Genomic DNA, 20,114 nt, shown 5'->3' on the forward strand with positions numbered 1-20,114 from the left:
ACACTCATTATCTTTCATTTCAAAAGGATGGGGACGGGTGGAGGAGAGACAGGGTGTCCTCCATGAATTATTCCGATTGATTATGTCCTTCCCTCACTAGAGAGCATCCCTTCTTAAATATTCTCCCAAATAGTCATTGATTAACTTTACAATATGTTTATGGTGTGTATGTGTGTTCTCTTGAAGGTTATAAGGCTGCAGTGAGGATTTCTGGAAGTTTATATTTACCAATTATTTCAAGTGCTTTTTGTGGGATATTTTTTAAGGAATAAAATGGGGATTCAGTACTGCATGTAATGTGTCTTTACTGTATTCAATTATTAATATCTGTTTGGGTCCTCCTAGCTTTACAAGTACCAATGAAAGGGACAGGCTTAAAAGGGAGCTCCACTAGTTATACACCAACAGATCAGTTGACTTGTCATGGTTTGTCCTACTATTCATGCCTGCATTTAAACTGCAGTTGCAGAGTTTGAAAGATGTGGACATTATGGGAAATGTAAGATCCAATATTTTTGGAGCTTAAAGTCACGCTATCTTAACTGCTTTGATTTGTACTATTCTTTTAAATTCAGTGTATCATGAGCCCCCTCACGTCATAGAGATGCAATCCCAAATTGCTTGAGTAATCTGCTGTTTGTTAGGAATCTGTTTACATGTTAACCATATAAACTCAAAAGGTAATATATCAGTGTTGTGTTAACTGCTGGTTTCCTCTAATTACTGCAGGTTTAAAGATGAAATGTAGTCTTTATTGAACATGATTTGCCATAACTGTTAATGTTTGAATGGACTTTATTTTCTCCAACACAGGAGTGAAGAGTATTTCATTTGATGTCGAAAGGATTCTTTGGGCTCATTACTGAACAATGGGGGAGTCTGGAATACAGAAGTGTACTTTTACTTTGAAACCTTTACTATGAATCATGGAGGAAAACAGTTCATTTCTGAACCCTCAGTACAATGACAGCGCCTCTGTTTGGGCTCCGATGCCTTCAGCTCCCAGCAGACAGCTGGGCACCCTTCACAACCCGCAGACACGCTTCAAGGACCTGGCAGGGATATTTTTCATGGTGACCCTGAATATTCTGGCATTTCTAGCCAACACTGCTGTTCTGGTTGTTGTCATAAAAGCCCCTCATCTCAGAAAATTTGCCTTTGTGTGCCACCTGTGTGCAGTGGACCTGCTGTCTGCCATCTTGCTCATGCCTCTTGGGATTGTGTCCAGCTCTCTGTACTTTGCTGGTGTGGTGTTCACGGCACTAGAGTGTCAGGTCTACGTCTTCCTTAATGTAATCCTTATGGCGGCCTCCATCTTCACCATCACAGCCATCAGTGTGGAGCGCTACTACTACATCGTCCACCCCATGCGCTATGAGGTCAAGATGACGCTGAAACTGACAGCAGCCGTGATAGTGATGGTGTGGGTGGCCTCTGCCGTGCTGGGGTTGTCCAGCGTTTTCGGGTGGCCGTCCTACGGCAGCCTGAGCTCCATCAGTGCCGCACACTGCTCGCTGTACTGGAGCCAAAGTGGCCACAGACGAGTCTTCTCTGTGTTCTTCAGTGTTTTTTGTTTCTGCCTACCTGCTGTTGTGATTTTTGCCGTCTACTGTAATGTGTACAAGGTGGCCCGTGTGGCTGCCCGCCAGCATGGACCCCTGCCCTTGTGGACAAACAGTCAAGTGAAGCATCGCTCTGACTCTATAAACAGCCAGACTACCATCATCACAACCCGCAACGCCCCACGTAGGATTATGCGCGACCGGCCTTTTGGGGGAGGTAAAGCTGCTCTCACGCTTGTGGTTATTGTTGGGCAGTTTCTGATCTGCTGGCTGCCTTACTTTGCCTTTCACCTATATCTGATGCTCGACGCGACATCCAAAGCTCCTGATGACTTGGAGGAAACAGTCATCTGGCTGGCATACTCCTCCTTCGCTATCAACCCATTTTTTTATGGGCTTCTTAACCGGCAGATCAGGGAGGAACTTTGTAAACTGAGGCGCTGCTACTCGGCTCGGCCAGTGGAGCTGGCCGTCTCCAGCCATGAGGGCTCAGGCAATGAGAACTTCCTGCAGTTCCTCCATCGGACCAGCTGCACAGCCGAGACACGTGCAAGCTTTGCCACATCCAGTCCTAAAAGTACTCTGGATCAAACTGGGCAGACTGGTTTCAGGTTACCAGGACAGATCCCTGAAGAGTTCAGTTAGATATACCTCACTGTTGTGCCACAGCATTAGTATCCTGCAGGACTATCACAGCCACACAATAACAAGTGATCCGGTACTTAATGACTGCAATATGTCTGTTAGCTGTATTTGATACAGCATTAAGAAATTAATTGTTTATGAAACTTGACACACTTTTTTCCTTTTATAAAGATTACACTGAAAGCTATATGGACACTGTTTCTTTAATTCTTTTTTATTGTATTTGTGGTTAAACTAGGACAGGTTACTAAGTAACCTACTAAGTTACTAATCGTATAGATAGATAGATAGATAGATAGATAGATAGATATACTTTATTAATCCCTAGGGGATTAATAAAGTATATAGCTACTAAAACAAAGTTCCTTTTTTTTTATCACCATCATTCATTACATGTATTTTATAAAAAAGTAATGAACACAAATATCAGATAATACTTGAAAAGTAATTAATAACAATGTATATAAATCTACAGGTACATACTTTCTCAGAAATGAAGGATTTATAATGAGGATGGGAGTTAACTGTCATTCATCTTTCATAAGTTCTTAAGACTACCTGTTTTTATATGAGTTATCAACATAGCAGCAATATTCTTTGTACAACTTATTCAGTGTTGTTATGTTGTATATATGTTGCAGGAACTTTATTTATTGTACTTTCAGAAGAGACACATCACGTTGTGTTCAAACATGTATTGTTTTCTTTTTGCTTTAAATGTGCAAATAAACGGTTACTTTCATCATTTATGTAGATCTTAGCAAGTAAGCATTTTATCGTACAGTACATATTCATTTTGCATAGAACAGTCTGTAGGCCTTCTAAACAGACTGGCCAGTTTGTCTCATAAATGGGGTTATTTTCATCAATAACTTTGTATTATCTGACAGCAGAAAATTATTCACAACACGTTGTTCATTTATAATCATTAATCTTGCGTGCGCAGCCTTGTGATCCAACCGTAACCATGAGATCAACAGTCAGCCTCCACATTAAAAGTCACGTGTCCTGTCAATTTGTCAAAGTATCCTCAAGCTCACTTTCTGGAAGTCACGTTGGAGATGTGTGCCAGCAAAATGCTTTCAAATGTAAAAGAGAAATTCTTATCTCTCTCTCTGATCCCAAAAATACACGAAAAGAAGACATCTGCATTAGCAATACAATAATTCTGTGTATGTTTGACATTTTGTTAATGTGCAGACTCTCTGGGTCCTGACCTCTGTGTCAACTGCGTCTACTTATGAAAAGCCTGTGACTAAGACTGAACCCAGTCAACACGTGATTATAGAAAGAGATAATGCCATTTCATTTCATAACAGGTGAAGGGGTTGGCTCTAATACCCTCTTAATATGTGTACACTGGCAGATCAACAACTATTTATTTTTCTAAATATGTATCTTAGACGACGACTGGTCAAACACTGAAACATTAAATAATAGTATGTTTCTTCTTGTTAAACTATATTTGATCATTAATATTCTTCAAGGCAGTTAGATGATGAAATGTTGATGTATCTGTGGTGAATATTTTGCAGCTTTTCACAGATTAGACTTAAGGGATATCATCGAATTTTAATCAACCCTGTAAACACCATCAAGAGATATAAACATAAATCACTAAACATGTAAGAATAACCCTGCTTTAATGTCAGAGAAGAGGGAAATACCAACGACAGTGTCAAGTATATAAGACTGCACTGGAAGACAGAAGAAAATACATCCCACACGCACGCACGCACGCACGCACGCACGCACACACACACACACACACACACACACACACACACACACACACACACACACACACACACAAACACACACACAAACTAAAATCCAGAAACACAAGAATTTTATAGATATCCGGACATGTTAAAAAAGCAAGATAACACATTTGACTTAATGGTTCCTGGCTGTAAACACATTCACATATGTGCTGCAGAGTTTACTGTAACAATGCACGTTTTATAACAAGTACAGCCAAATATTGTCATCAAAGCTAACATAATAAAACGAGAAATCAGCACGGATGTAGAAACATCAATTGTGCAAATATAATATGACACCTGCATGGAGGTTATTACTTACTAAACCTTATGTTTGATAAAACCAAATTGATTTAATTTAGTATCAAAGGATACAAACAACATATAGTTAATGGAGTGGTGCAAACATTAAAACATAATCTTGGGTTTTAAATCTTGTATTCAGTGCAAATATTACAGCTTCAATGAGCATTTTTAAAAAGCTGAATGTTAAGGGTTAAGTGTTACAAAAATACAAATAACAGTTTTTAATCCATAAGAAATCCATAAACTCAAAAAAGAGCCAAGATATACTCAATCACATCAATTAAGTTTTGACCCCTTCTTTTCTCAGAAAGAGAAACACACATGAATATGATGTACTGTATGTAATACAATGATATACAAAATACAGCTGACTGCCTGTCTCATCACACAGCATCCAAAGTGTGCGTTATGGTCTCATAAATATTCAAGCCTGAGCTGTCTTCATAAGTTGCAAATTAAAGTGAAAGACCTTCCATCTCACTGGATGCTTTTATTAAATCAAGACAATCAAATCAGCCGTACACCTCTTTAGCAAAGCAGATTCATTGTAGATCAAACACGAGCCCACTCTCTATAGAAAATGAGAATTCATGGGTCGGGCTCAGCCGAGTGTAGTTCATTGGTTGGCTGGCTGTCCTTAATGGTAAATCTGAAAAGACCCAATGTTCTTCTGTGTGCTGTACTTTGTCTGTTTGACAGTGATTAAGAGAGAACACTCCTGAAGAATCAAAGGGACGAGGTGTGATTGATGGTGCTGTCTAACAGAGGGAACCACATTATTTCATCAGACCTTCCTTAAACAGTCACAGCACGACTTCCCTCAGAACGGCATACACACATATAACATGACAGCTAACAGCCGTCTTCATAGAGCTTCATGCAGTACAGTGTACTCAATGTACTCAGTGTATTGTAAACCAATTATGGGCCCACAGCCAGGATGAGACATGTGTGCATATTACAGGCTCTGTGAAAAACCCTCCTTAAAGGAAGAGTTCGACATATTGGGGAATACGCTTGCAGATAATCCAGTGTTTTTTCTTCTCTTTTGTGGTGTTAGATGGGAAGCACTGAATAGGCGATTGCGTTGTTAAATAGACATGACAAATAATCAGTCTGACCTATTGTACTGAAAGCAGCTGGACTGACAGGTGCTGAGCAGGAACGCTGTCTGACCTCCTTCATGCCGCAAATAAGCTGCTTCTGTCTGAACAGAGGGTTAGAACTGTGGTTGGAGTTACATTCATGTCATCATATAGAATGTAATACTGTAATCATATGAGAATGATTAACATGTGTCTGTGCATCTTTGAATGATGCCTATACCTGTCATATATTATACAAATATGATACAAAACATGCTATATTAATAGTACAATGAACAAACATTGCATGTATATTTTGTCTTAAATAAAGTGCCCTCATAGTATTTTTTATTTATTGTCAAATTAATCCTGAACTATAGGGTACAATGAGCTAGAAAATAATTATTTCTCCTCTCCTCTATTTTTCGTTCTTCTCCCTCTCTCTCTACTCACACTCACACTCACACACACACACACCTACACACGCACACACACACCTACCTACATACACTCACACTCTCCGCTGACTTCACCTGTGCAACCACGGCCACAAACAAACCCCATCTGGTGAGGTGTGCAGTCCATTAGCATACCATCGTCTCCGGCACAGACACAGGAAACTCTTCGTCATCGATACACTGTGTTCTCTCTCTGTCTTCATCCAGCAGGCAGACAATGTCATTACCATGGAGACTGTACTCATCGTAGCTATAGATCTAGGAGCGTATAGCTCACTTATGCTCAACTCCGAACAGATGTCCATGTTTTTGTTTCTCTTAGAGGTAAAACTATTGGATATATATATATATATATATATATATATATATATATATATATATATATATATATATATATATACACGTATATATATATACGTATATATATATACATATATATTAAAATCAATGTAGCATATAATCAATCAACGGAATTTAAGTTTTGAAGGATACTTGAGGTTTGCAGATGGATATGAGTTACTAGTTATATTTACATTATTTTATGATGAGAACAGTGTGAGAGGGCCTTATGATGAAGGTCTGATGGGTCGCTGAGCGATAAGGTGTAACTCTGAGGATTCATAGCTGACCTATTAATAGCAGAGAGGATGACTGGTTAATGGGTCCAAAGGTTGTTAGAGGTGAAAGTTATTTTTTTCTTCTTAAAAGCATGTTGCGAAACATGCTTTACACCAGTGCAGCGACCTCCATACTCGGTCTAGAGGAGGATATTGTGATAACATGCAATACATCTGATTAATGCTGTTGGTGAGCTTGAATGGGTAAACCAAGACAGTAAAGGATCCTCAATGTTGAACACTGAACAGTTTTATGTAGGAGACAGGATGAAAAGTCTCAAAAACATGGATTCTAGCCATAAAACTTAGCTTAACATAAAAGATTTTTTCCAGGATAAAGAAGTCAGTTTTGAGAAACAGTAAAGCGATGGATTTTAGTTGTTAGTGAGTTAGCTAACAGCTAGCTAACCGTTAGCCTTCAGTGGCTCATACCTTCACTCTATTCTGTATCTCTAAAGCAGCACCATTTAAAGTTACATGTCTAAACTAAACTAAAAAAGTTAGATATACAGTATATAAGTGACAGTGACAAATATTGGCTTAAACTGACTGTAATATTTCGAAATCAGGACATATCACTTGCTTGAAATGCTTTCCATGATCTTTGGTTGTGATCATTTTTGCAGTGTCCTATTGAGAAAATCTGAGGTTGGTGTTGACATTTTTTTTCTCAGTCAAGGAAAGGGTCCAAAGAAAATATGAAGAAATCTCCATTGGGTCAAAACCATAAAGTTCAGTGCCTTCTGTTCCTTGAGAAAATTGATCACACTTATAAACTTGTAGTTGCTCTGAAAAAGATAATGAATTTCCTCTTCGCCTTGACTTTTCTGTAAGTATCGTACTAGAATTTGTAATGCAAGTATACCTATATCACTAAATATCTCAACTTTTACTCTATATTTGCTCTCATGCAGGCAGATTTGTCTCATGTTGTCCGTGTCTGTGTGATGGCATTCCCAGTAGGGTGTGTTGCTGTATACAGAGCCATCTCCATGTGTACTGTATTTATATCCCACCCGGTCCTTCCTATCCCTCCCACAGCACAGGAAAATGATCTTGAAAGACCATCTGCAAATGCCATCCAGGGCACCGTAATGTTCCCAATATAACCACACATCCCAGCTGAGGGGTCCGGTCAGCGGCCTCAGTCTGAGCTGTACGCTGGTTACAGGCACTCTGCTCTCTGGAGTGTGTTTTCTTCACGTCTTTGGATGAACACCATGATACAAGGCGAAGATTCAGAGGAAGTAGAGATTGACTTGGAGGACTCTAGTGACCCTGATGAATACGATAATGGTGAGGAACCTAAAACTCTCTGGAGGGCCCATCCTTCTCTGGAAGAAGAGGAAGACATTCATACGTCCACAATGGTCGAAATCAGTGATACCAAGCCTCTGATAAATGTCCGGGACCCCCGCGGTATCAATGACTGTCTCAAGGTATTGCATTCTCATGGAGGAGCTCTAACCAACTTTGTTTATGGATCCTTTGTGCATTTGTCACATGCAGTGAATTATCTGACTAAATCATTGCTGTGTAGAACCAAGAGACTGTTTGGCTGATTGCGCTGCCCTCCGGTGGAGGAAATACATTTTTGGACATCGAATCAAATCCAACAGCAACACGAATTGTTAATTCACCTATGTAGCATCAGCACCACTTTCTCTTTGTGTCTCCAGGTGACGTTTGAGGATGTGATTGCTGAGCCGGTGTCATTGCGCAGTGGGGACAGAGTGTGGATCTGGAGTCATGCCCTGTTTGAGGTGTCTAGGGTTTGGATCTACAGAGTAGTGACTGTGCTTCTGGCCATTCCCATTTCAATTATCTCTGGTCTCCTCTTTGCCATCCTCAGCTGCCTCCACATCTGGTAGGTTTAGCTATTGCCTGGTTGCTTCTGCACATACAGTATGAAGGAACAACATATAATCACCTTCTTCATCTCATCATCTGCCTTCATCCAATAACTTGAAGGTTCATCAAAGTGTATTTGTCGCACTGACATCATTAAACAAGTCAGCGCAGCTGTGCTACGGTGCTAACCCTCTCTCTAAGACTGAGCTAACATGTAGATGTTTAGAAAGCATAAGGCTTACCATGTTCACCATCTTAGTTTAGCTATGATACTGGTGGAAATGCATTAGTTTAACAGGTTTTGACATGATCCAGTATTTGTTTAGCTTGACTCTCGTATAATAATGTTAAGACAGGATGTCTCTCTGCTGCTCTAAACCTGACCGTTCTGAATCTGTCTCCTGTTAGTCATCCCGCTTTTTATGGAAGGGCAAAACTAAATTGTGAGTAAAAAACACCTTTGATTGGTCTCAAGTATGTGATTGATAAAGAGGAATCTGAGAGAGCAACAGGGGGACACATCAGTCAAACACATCAAAAGGATTTTTTGATTTAAGAAGAATTATTTGGAAAAACTATGGTAAAGTAGTGATTCTTAAGTGTGTTTTAACATAAGCAATACTAACTGGTTAGATACAAACAAAACAGTAATGAAACAATGCAAAGTTGAATGCAAAAGTGAATGAGTAGTTTTGAAAAACACAAGAATATCATAAATAAAGTGTAATGTTCATTTAAGGATTTGTAATGCAATTCTGATTCTATTATAAAAATGAAACATGTCGACAACAAAGTCTATTAAAGGACATGATGGTAGTATGCTCTGCTGTGGAAAAAGAGGAACTGTGAATTGGCTGGAAATAACGAAGAAGGTTTCATATCCTGATTCAACCTAGAAGTTAAGAAATAATCAAGTTATAAGTATAACATCCCCTGGGGTTTTGGGGGAAGTCAAATACTTTATTGTTAGTAATAATGTTTCTTTCTATGACAGGATTGTTGGTCCTTGTAGCCACTGTCTCCTCATCGGGGCACACTGGCTGCAGAGCCTATGGAGCATTGTGCTGGGCATCATTGTGCGGCCCTTCCTCACTAGCGCTGGGAGATGCTGTGGAGGCTTCAGCGTTCACCTGGCCAAAGAATGAAACCGGCACCTCCAGACTGGGACTGATCATTATGTGCACTGGTGTTCTATAGTGGACTGAGCCGAAGTGGGCATTGATATTTGATTCTTTAATATATAATTCAAAACAACATTTTTATAATTACATGTTAAGGTGACTTTGGTCAAAGTCCAACAGAATCTGATGGTCCTTTTGAATGACTATAGCTTGTGACATGTTCAAATCATAATTTGGACCTATCACAAGGAAGGTGATTTTATTCTATGTTTTATCCTCATAGTGTGAAATCAGGTCTGTGAAACAAAAGAAAAAAGATCAGAGTTCTTAGTATCTGAGATCAGTGTAAGAAAATGGAGTCTCTTAAATAACAGTGATTGACTTAAAAAAGACAAACATGATGAAAGTGACCACTTTTTCTTACACTAATAACCTCTTGAAACCTGAGGCTCGTATATGGTTCTTTTTTTTTTACGTCTTTATTTTATTCAAGTAGTCGTATGAACCCCAAATTAGTTATATTACTTGTATTATTTTATATCATTTTTTTCAGAATTTATTTGTGAATAAAATGTATATTTTCAAAAAAAAACCACTTTTTTAACATATTTTGATCATAACTATTAATGTCCAGCATGATCTACGCTAGATTTCCCCCCCAAAAAGTAGCCGAACTTTTACAAACTCCATGGTTCATTGATATATTGGGAAGGTGTTTTAGTCAAAACAAACGTGTCGTTTGGTTCAAAAATAGAAAGGTTACTTGTTTTATGACAATACATTGTCTCACCAGAGGCTGATGGGTATTAAAATTTGCATAAGCTTTCCCCCTTGCTGTGTGAGGTGTTTCTAGAAATGTGGGGGGTACACGTAAGTCACAGGAAGCGGATTTGTGAGACAGAGAAGAAGAAAAAGAAACCTCTGACCGATTTGTGATTTTACAGGTACTAATATTGAGTTTGTAAGGATTTTGATTACTTTGTTAGACCCCCCACAAGCCTGTACGATTACTGAGATGTGTTTGTTAGGGAAATCCGACTTTGTAAAGGGTATTTATCATGGATTTAGTTAAACCTTACGGCCGCTGCGGCAAGCTGACGGAGCAGTTACTTTAATTATGTTTTACACCATATGTATCTTCTCACAAGGGTTGTGGAACTGTAGAACTTCAAATGAAGTGAAACAACGATGTGGTTCTGGAGATAATTAAGGAAACGTTCAAACAAAATAAAATAAAAATTGTCCGAAAACAGGCACAGCAGCGCTGCTTTGCCTTGCCGTGCTAAAAAGGATAACCTGATAGTGGGTTTACACCTAATTTCCTTATAGTTTGTCGTATCATCTTTATGTCCTACTTGGGGCTGGGTTTATATTTTGTAAATATTTTAAATGGCAGTTTAGAGTTTAAGCTAATTTAAAACGACTAGAATCAACGTTTAATTATAGAATTTACTTTAAAGAAGCTGTTCTTTGTAACATTTGAGTATTTTGGACTTTTTGTCAATTTGTGGATGTGGATGGAAATTAAACATCCTGTATGATTACACTACAAATCATGCACTTATTTACTGTGCAGTTTGGCACATTCTTAGGTCAGTGGGAATTTACAAAGGAAACTGCTTCCCTTTTTGAGAAGTAAGCTTTAAGTCACAGGCTGAGTTGTCAGACTTGTATACAAACGGATATACAATGCTATAGTGTATGAGTGGGTCGCTATACTTGTGGTATATCAGCAGTGCCTTATATATCTTTGACAGTTCGAGGTATCATTGCTGGCAGCTGCCTGCTGGCATTCCTGGATCAGAAAGTCCCCAAGTGGCGTTTCAGTTTATAAGCTGCCACTCCCCTCCCCCGCTCTCCGTGGCTCTGACTGCAGCCGCACAGCCGACCTGTCATCATGGTTTCTCTTGCTTCAATACCTCAGCTACAGGGAGATCAACCTCACTAATAGGGATCGACCTCACCAACAGGGAGCCCAAGCAAATAAACGAGGAGGTGGTCAAAGTGGAAATGATCTGCTTACTTTATAATCATAGAAGTGCATTAATTGAAGAAGACATTTGTGATATATATATATATATATATATATATATATATATATATATATATATATATATATATATATATATATATATATGTAATATATCAGATTAATGAAGGGTGATCTATAAATATGCAAAATAGCCTCTAATATGTCTAGAGACATCTGAAACGGCACACACAAAATAAATACATATATACAGTATATATATATATATATATATATATATATATATATATATATATATATATATATATATATATATATATATATATATGTATACTTATTTAATTGATGTCAGCTTTGTTTTCACCACATGCACAATAGCAGTGTTATTTCGATAGGATCAGTTTCGGCAGTTTGGATGAATTTAGTGTATTCTTGCCCTGCTGTTGGTTAGTAGGTGGCAATTTTTATAACCAATGCAAATTTATATTGTATGGACCCGTTATCGAGGTGAAATGCTGACATGTATGTGGCCAAATCTTACATATTACACCTTTAAAGCTGTTGGAAAATCTTTAAAGTGTTCTGATAGTTACTGGGGAGCTTTACGCTTTAGGTCAAGTTTAAGGTCCCTGTTGCTGAGACATCTGGCAACACCCTTATACAACCGACATACATGGGATTTTGTAGTGACACTCAAAGCATTGGGAAACACCCAGCCTATACATCTAATTCCAGAAACAATGTCTGTTATCATAATAATCCACAGTCCTCCCTATGAGCAGTTTTCATTATAATATAAATATCATTATACAATGCACTTCTCACGGTGATGTAATGCACAGCTAGTTACTGCCTGGAGTAAAAGGGAAAACATGTTAACTGTGATTTGTGAGAACTGACCCTTTAAGTCAGCATAACCAAACACAGCAAATAAATAAAGTAAGTAAGTATATACCTGCTCTGTATGCTTAGGTCAGCTTTCAAGATGTGATTGCAGAGCCTGCTGGCATGCACAGTCTGGGTGGGGTGTGGGAGGCCAGCTACACCACCTTCAGTCAAAGAACTGCTGTTATCGCAGCCTGGCGGCTATCTTGTCTCTTTGTCACTGATCTGGGGCTTGCTGTTTGCTTGTCTGTCATTCGGACACATCTGAGCTATTGTGCCCTGCATTAGAAGCTGTCTGATTCAATCCAGCGCATGAGTCAAATCTACTCGCTGTTCGAGGCTTGGGACAGCTGCTTTAATTTGGTATAACCAGTTTCTAGGCATTTTACTGACTTCTTGAAGATCCATGAAAGGCAGCAAAAGTGCAACTTTAGTTGTTGTAATTTTTGTCTCAATTGTTGTCTCTCTTTTTTTTGCTGATTTGGTGTCTAATACGGTGAATTACAATGATAATGTTCTTTTTTCCACAATGAAACAAATCTGAAAATGATCTAACCATTCATTCAAGACAAACTTTAAATAAATACAGTTTTAAGTACAATATGAATGTTGCCTTGTACTTAGTACAATTGTAATAGTTACAGACAGACTTTAACATCAGTATATTTTGTGGTTGTGCCAAATGTTAGACTCTAATGACACTTATTGAAACTGTTAGGTGAAAGCTTTTAGCTGCCCCCTGTGGATGTTACCCAGAACCACAATGTTTGGTTGACAACCTTCCAGACTATATACAATACAAGAACAATTTAAACACACTTAATGAGCAAAAAAATGCACATTATCTGATCCAGACACTGATTGTCTCCAAATAGTGACTATAAACAGTTGAGATATTGCTTTAAATGTACAGCAAAAGAAACTGAGCAGAGAAATGACACCATTTGTTGGACTAATTCAAAGTGACCACAAGGGGGAACCATTATTCAAGGTTGATCCCACCAAGATGAACTAAGCTTTAAAGTGCCTTAAAGTCCAGGACAATGATTACCTCAAAACACCAACCACCTAGAAGAGATGTTAATAAAACATGTAGACACACACGAGAAGCAGTGGAAACCATAACCTTAACATCATTCATGCATATCAACATTTTGATTAAACCACCGATATGATATTCCATTGCATTCTCCAAACCGCTTATCCTATTTAGGGTCACGGGGGCGCTGGAGCCGATCCCAGCTGACATTTGGCGAAGGGGTTCACCCTGGACAAGTTGCCAGTTTATCTCAGGGCACATATAGAGACAGCCAAACACCATTAACACAATTTAGAGCCTTCAATCAACCTAAGCTGTATGTCTTTTGGACTGTGGGAGGAAGCCGAAGGAACCCACACTGCCAAAGGGAGAACGTGCAAACTCCACTCAGAAGGACCGTCCGGGATTGAACCCCTCTTGCTGTGAGGGGACAGTGGGAGCCATTACACCATTGTGCAGCCCCCATGTGATATTATAATATAAAACATGCTTTTACACATAGTAATTATGCTTTAAGGGGGTAAACAAGCATAATAGTAACTAAATTAATAGCCATTTTCACAGAACAAATATATTTATGTAATCTGCCAGAGCCCTACCTCTCCTAAAAGGCAGTAAAGAATTGACTTATTTGTCAAAAGAATGTCCTTGTGCAACATTAATATACTTATTGTGATAATTACTCGTCTTTTAAGGTCAAATTAGGAAAACAACTATTGGAAGACTAACACACAACTTTTAAAATGTTCATTGACAGGGTACATCTTGCCATGATAAAGCCAGATAAATGATTTGTAGCTGCAGGGAGTCCAAAATGTAAGTGGTATTTTGAGAAATCCACAGGAGCTTTGTATTATCTATCTAGCCCAATAAAAGAAGAAAAGAATAGTAGCTATGAGCCACTGCAGATGATTAAATGCCTGAAATGGGGGACTTGCATGATTGCCGGATTGCACGGTGAGAGGAAACCTGGATGGCTTACAGCTGGCTCTTCAGAGTCCCAGTCCCCCTGTGCTAGAAGTGTGTGTGAGGCTCCTCTGGCTGCTGGTGTTCTTGATGACACAAGTAGAAGACTTGCTCTTGTGCCTGCACTGTTGATCACAGCTGCAGGGGGAGGCTGGCAGGTATCGTCTACAGCAGCAGAAGAAGCCCTGCATCAGGTCATGAAACAGGTGACCAGCAAAGAACATGTAGATCCAGGGGTTGCAGCAGCTGTTGAGACTGGCCAGCAACATGGCAATGACGAATGCCACGTCTAAGGGGAGAGATAGAGAAACAATTATACTTTTGAGAAAAATACATATTCCAGCTCATTCCATTATCCTATTTAGGGTAGCTGGAGCCGATCCCAGTTGACATTGGGTAAAGGCAGGGTTCAAGTTGCCAATTTATCTCAGGGCACATTTGGGGCAGACAATTATTCACACTCACATTCACACCTACAGACAATTTAGAGCCTTTAATTTGCCTAAGCTGCATGTCTGTGGGAGGGGAGCTCGGAGGGAACCCAGACTGCCACAGGGAGAACGTGCAAACTCCACACGGAGGGACCACCCGGGATCGGACCTCTCTTGCTGTTGGGTGACAGTACGAGCCACTGCCCCACCGTGCAGCGAATATATATCCTTAGAGTGTAAATCTACGAGTGTAGTTTATTTTGAGTCAATCCCACATACATTGTCGCACTAACACACCAAATCTAAGGCTGAAAATCGTCCCAGAAACACCCCCCAAGATTTAGTGAAAAAACTTGTCAGTTATTTTTAAAGATGTTCAAACCATGGGGTTTGGGCTGTGGTGCCACAGGCAGGGTAGACAAGACAGAAAACCCTGAGAGATTGACTACAACGTTGCTTTTGGTCCTTTCATGCACTGTAGACAAGGAGAAGAATATTACATATTTCTAGCCTTATCCTTTAAATAAACCCCTCCTATCCTGAATAGGATAAGCAATTTAGAAAATAAACAAATAAGTGGATCTTTAAAAAGGCCCTAAAGTAACACGTTTTTCTCCATTCCAGTAAGATATAATCACCTGGTTGTGGGCTTACGTCCAAATTCTGTGTGTGTGTGTGTGTGTGTGTGTGTGTGTGTGTGTGTGTGTGTGTGTGTGTGTGTGTGTATGCTTGCACTTTTTAGAGTTTTAGCATCCTGGCTGTAGGAATGGTCTTAACAGATATTGGATCTGTTTGGACCTTCATGGTCCCACCTGAAGATGAATAACAATAACTTTTACCCCTTAACTTTTCATCTCGCAGGCCAATATTTCCATTTGTCCAATATTTTGGTTTATAACCCCCAGCCATGGCTGCATTTAATGTTTAGTGTCAATTAGCATTTGGTAGCATGCTAACAGGCTAAGCCACTAGCATGGCTGTAAACTCTTGTTAAAAATGTATTAACATAACTACATCACACCCCAATACGATGTAACAAGCCAAACACCTCCACTAGACAGCTTTGGACTCTGGATTACATTTTCACGAAATATCAGTCCTTGTTCACGGCAGCTGCTCTTGTATTGCACATCATTTACAAAGAAAAATATGAACTGACAGCCGTTTCAGACAACACCAAAAACATTTGGGATTTTCCCTGAAAAGATATGGAGGGTTGAGGGATCTCACACAAATAGGATTTTAAGCTGCCTGACACAAACATGATGAATGGCTTCAATTAGGAGAGACCTGTCCTGGATGGAAAAATATACCAGATTTTTCTCATTCATTCATGTGATTACATTTCCTATCTTTAGAGGCACAGAGACCATTGATGGAGCACGCTGTTGGAACAGTGGAAAATTGAAGACTCACATGTCTTTCTTTTTTTCTCTCATCCTTGATAGGGTGAGGTATTTAGTGTGTTGTATTCTCCTCAAGTGAAACTGCTGACATGTTATGTTTCATGGTCCACTGACTCTAAGTCCTTTGCTTTATATTGAGAGGTGTGGAGTGCGAAATTTCAACCGAATGACACGTCAAAACGTGTTCAACAGATAAGTTAAACACCCTGTTCAGAGTTGTGTATATAGTTGGTGCTATGGGGAGTAAAGTTCTCTAAATACCACAAAAAGTATTCAAACTTTTTTATTTTTGCTCTGATATAATTCACTTTGACTTAAAGTACTTCACCACTTTCGTGTGCTGCCAGAAATGAAAGAGAAACATTCATCTTGGCTGCTTTTCTGTAACATCATGATATGTAGCTCTTCTCAGATTGATGTTGGAAAAATGGAAACGAGGTGATGTTGATTTCAAAAGGAGGACTATGGTGATATTGCCATCATTTGTTTGATGAATAATACACTAAAAGTATAAAAAGTTAAACAAACATTCCATGCGTGCAAAAATGTAGTTTCTTGTTTGAGCCGCCCTCAACAAGGATAACTCACCTACATGGAGTCTTAACCTGAGGGCATTACTCCAAAGAGAATGCCATGAAAAGATAAGCTGAAAGCCACCAACATTTGAATTATCTTTACCGCATAGGGAAACAAGCTTTTCTCTGAAAAGTTTTCTTTGAATCACTCTTTGACACTTTGAATCAGTTCACTTTACATGAAACTGCTCCAAATCCTTAAATCATATTGAGATATTTCAAGTTGATATACTGTCTTTCCGTCTCCCCTCTCTTCTTCCTTCTCCCATTTGTTGCTTCTTGTTTACTTCAATTATTTCTTTTTATCATTTACATTTAGTGTGAAATTGTGCTATGCTATAACATTGTGCAACATCGTAATGACTGTCACTAATAAAGGGTACATTAAACATGATACTGAAACGAATTTATTACAGTCTAATGAAAATCACTTTGGTGATTTCTAAGTTTTAAAGTGAAATAATTTTCTTTATCAGTGGATCAGAGGATCCTCCTTCTTAAACTGAATAAACCCCAAAACAACAAACAAACAAACAGTGGGTTATCTATTCTAAAGGTTTAGATGCTGATAAAGAGAAGTTTTACTTATTGGAAATCCAAGGTTTTCACAAACCAGCTCCAAGGAAGTTACTATTTCAAAGATCAATATATCCATTTCAGTATGAATGATAAATTAACAGACATTTTTACTTCAATGAAATGTTTAGCATGGCTTTTGAAGGCTTTTTGAAGGCTTTGCAAAATAACATGTTTAACAAACAGCCTAATATTAAATGGTGATAAGAAAAAGCATTGGTTGAGTCCATCCATCCAACAATATGAGGGCCCCTATGACAACATACATTCTTATTGGCATTATTGGTTTTAGTGTTTATTTTAATTTGTACAACCCTGTTTTGAAGAAGCCGATTGCCTTAGCTTAGTATGTCCTAATTAAGAGATATCTAAATCTCTGTCTGCTCTAAATTAACACTTGTGCTATTCACTTGAAAGGTTATGGAGCATATCAGCTCCCCTGCTCTTGTCCCCTTTAATGACAAACTCAAAAGATATGAGGGGTACAAACTATGCAGTTGAATGGAAATCAGATAAACCACCAGTGGGAACAGAGGGAGCAACTCTTTGATGTCCTACATTTACTCTCCCAGTGGCTCTGAGGACTGGCTATAAACTGATAACCACTGTAGACGGCACTCCCATTCATCTGTGCCCACTCTAGAGGAATCTAGCCATTGTGCTGAAAGTGAAGTGGATCGCTTCTGAATTCCCACAGATATTTTATGAAATGGAAGAATAATCTTTGCATGCATGAGGCAGTGAAATATATATTAAAATAAACTGATTTTCATCACATGGTTTATGGACAATACATTTATCAATATCAATGTTGTATACAGATTAACTACTTGTGTTACTGAGTACATGGCACACTGCTGTAGGTGGGTAATATCTTCATTAAATCAAGAACAGCATCTGTTGAGTATTGGTAAAGAAAAGAGAACACTGAGTATGCCTTTACCTTCTCTTGGTGCAGCAGGATCCCATGCAGACCACATCTGGACAAAGAAGAAGGGAGTCCAGCACACAATGTAGGCAAGGACCACTACAAATGTCATTTTCACAGTGCGAATCTTTGCTCTTGAAATGAGCCTCACGCTGCTCACACGACAGAGATGCTGCGCGCCTTTGGAGGGCCTTTGAGTCAGAGCCAGGAATTGGTCCTTTCTGGTTTTTAAATTGAAATTCTGCCATATTTTAAAACAAATCAAACCATAGCAGATGCTTAAAATTGCCACTGGGAAAATGTAAATGCTGAGACTCATCCATGTGATGTATGCTTTGTCTCCCCACGGCTGTATGAAGTACCCCCAGCAGTCATACACGCCGTTACCGACATCCCTCAGAGAAAATATGTAAGCTTGAGGTGTGCTGAATATCAGACTGAGCGTCCACGAGGCGACCACATAGAAGCGGTCCTTTCTCTTGTGCACGGAACGAAGTGGCTGGCAGATTGCCAAGCACCTGTCGATGGACATCAAGACCAGCATGTAGGTAGACGCAAACATACCCACGACTTGAAGGTATTTGACCAGCCTGCACAGTAAATCCGGGCCGTAGAAGCGAAATGTGATATCCCAAATGAGTTGCGGCAAGATCTGAAAGATTGCAACGACCAGGTCCGCGATGCTCAGGTGCTTCATGAAGTAATACATCCGAGATTGGCTGTGCTTGGAGGTGGGGATGGCCCAAAGGACGCACAGGTTGCCGATCAGAGCGAGCAGCAGCACCAGGACTAGGACGGTCACTTCAACTTTGGCCACTTCTTCATTTCGTTTCAGAGGATTTACTGTAGTGTTTCCTAAATGGCTGTCATTTGTCAATGCGTTGCTCCAGGAAACATTCAGCTCACAACTATTCTGTAAGGCCTCCATCGTGCGCAAAGGCGCCACTTTAGCGCAGCCAGCGATCACATCACAAGCAGAACCGGACCGCTGGTAGAGTAGTTTCCCTTTGCAGTTTTCTGCCAGCCCACTCTGTTGAGGTTGCTTTTGTGAGTTGCCCTCAGGGTAAATTGCGGTATAATCCAAAAGTCAGCGCTCTCTCTGCAGAGGAACATAATGTAACACTTTAATTGAAAACTCAAACCTCTTACAATTAAAAAAATAATCTGACATCATAATCACACACACGTGATTTTGTTGAAAACGAAACCTACCTTTCTAAAGATCCTTTGCACGGAGATTTTGGGATCCTGGTCCACCGCGGTCCTTGATATGGTTTGCAGAAGCTGGAAGGGATACCCTACCAATGTCCGCAACTCCCCCCTCATGTTATTTTCTTCTAAATGAAACGGCTTGAGTTTGAGCACACCGCAACTCTCTCTCTCTCCCTCTCCCTCCCTGTACATTCAGTTTAGGTTTTGACTTTGAGGATTGAGTGCTTTGTGAAATCAAATGTCCCTCAACAGCATTTGGGCGGCGCTATCTTGTATTGCGCAGTGAGTCAATATGTTTAGCATCTACATTATTTGAAGTGATTCAAAAGAAGGACAATTCCACTCTGAACTATACAGAGTATAAAAGGGTCCCTTGTTTTTCAAAGAATGCCCCCAATGGAAATTATGTTATCTGGAACAGTGTGCTTTGGTTGAATATACGACCGTGATGCTATGCTAACAGGTTCTTTATATTAGCTTAATCAGGGGATCATTCAAAAAGCTCTCCGGAAGTCATGAAGGAGGGAATCCCACAGTAAATTGAATAATACTTTTAAATAGCCACCCTTCTTTCAGCCCATACACAAAATATCATTCAAATAATTAAAACAGTCTGATCCACAATGTTCATTTGTGTTTAAATGTCAATGAAACCCTTCATTTATTCACTCCATCTAAAGTAATATGTACATTGTTTT

At 39.4% G+C, this 20,114-nt stretch overlaps 3 protein-coding genes across 3 annotated transcripts; 2 read left to right on the plus strand and 1 right to left on the minus strand.

The window, feature by feature from the left end:
• Window positions 1-926: 926 nt before the first annotated feature.
• LOC306736141 (putative G-protein coupled receptor) lies at window positions 927-2,207 on the plus strand (the record flags this gene model as incomplete). Its single annotated transcript, XM_079217745.1, has 1 exon — window positions 927-2,207. The coding sequence occupies one exon, from the start codon at window positions 927-929 to the stop codon at window positions 2,205-2,207; it is 1,281 nt and encodes a 426-aa protein (XP_079073871.1).
• A 5,403-nt stretch (window positions 2,208-7,610) lies between these two features.
• On the plus strand, window positions 7,611-10,231 carry cav4a (caveolin 4a). Its single transcript, XM_079218048.1, has 3 exons — window positions 7,611-7,875; window positions 8,116-8,303; window positions 9,282-10,231. Exons 1-3 carry the CDS (start codon window positions 7,648-7,650, stop codon window positions 9,430-9,432), a joined length of 567 nt encoding a protein of 188 aa, XP_079074174.1. The 5' UTR covers window positions 7,611-7,647; the 3' UTR covers window positions 9,433-10,231.
• A 4,083-nt stretch (window positions 10,232-14,314) lies between these two features.
• oxtrb (oxytocin receptor b) lies at window positions 14,315-19,132 on the minus strand (the record flags this gene model as incomplete). Its single annotated transcript, XM_079218311.1, has 2 exons — window positions 14,315-14,577; window positions 18,220-19,132. 2 exons carry the CDS (start codon window positions 19,130-19,132, stop codon window positions 14,315-14,317), a joined length of 1,176 nt encoding a protein of 391 aa, XP_079074437.1.
• Window positions 19,133-20,114: the final 982 nt, after the last annotated feature.

This window comes from Taurulus bubalis, assembly GCF_910589615.1.
Source record: "Taurulus bubalis genome assembly, chromosome: 5".
Taxonomy (NCBI): domain Eukaryota; kingdom Metazoa; phylum Chordata; class Actinopteri; order Perciformes; family Cottidae; genus Taurulus; species Taurulus bubalis.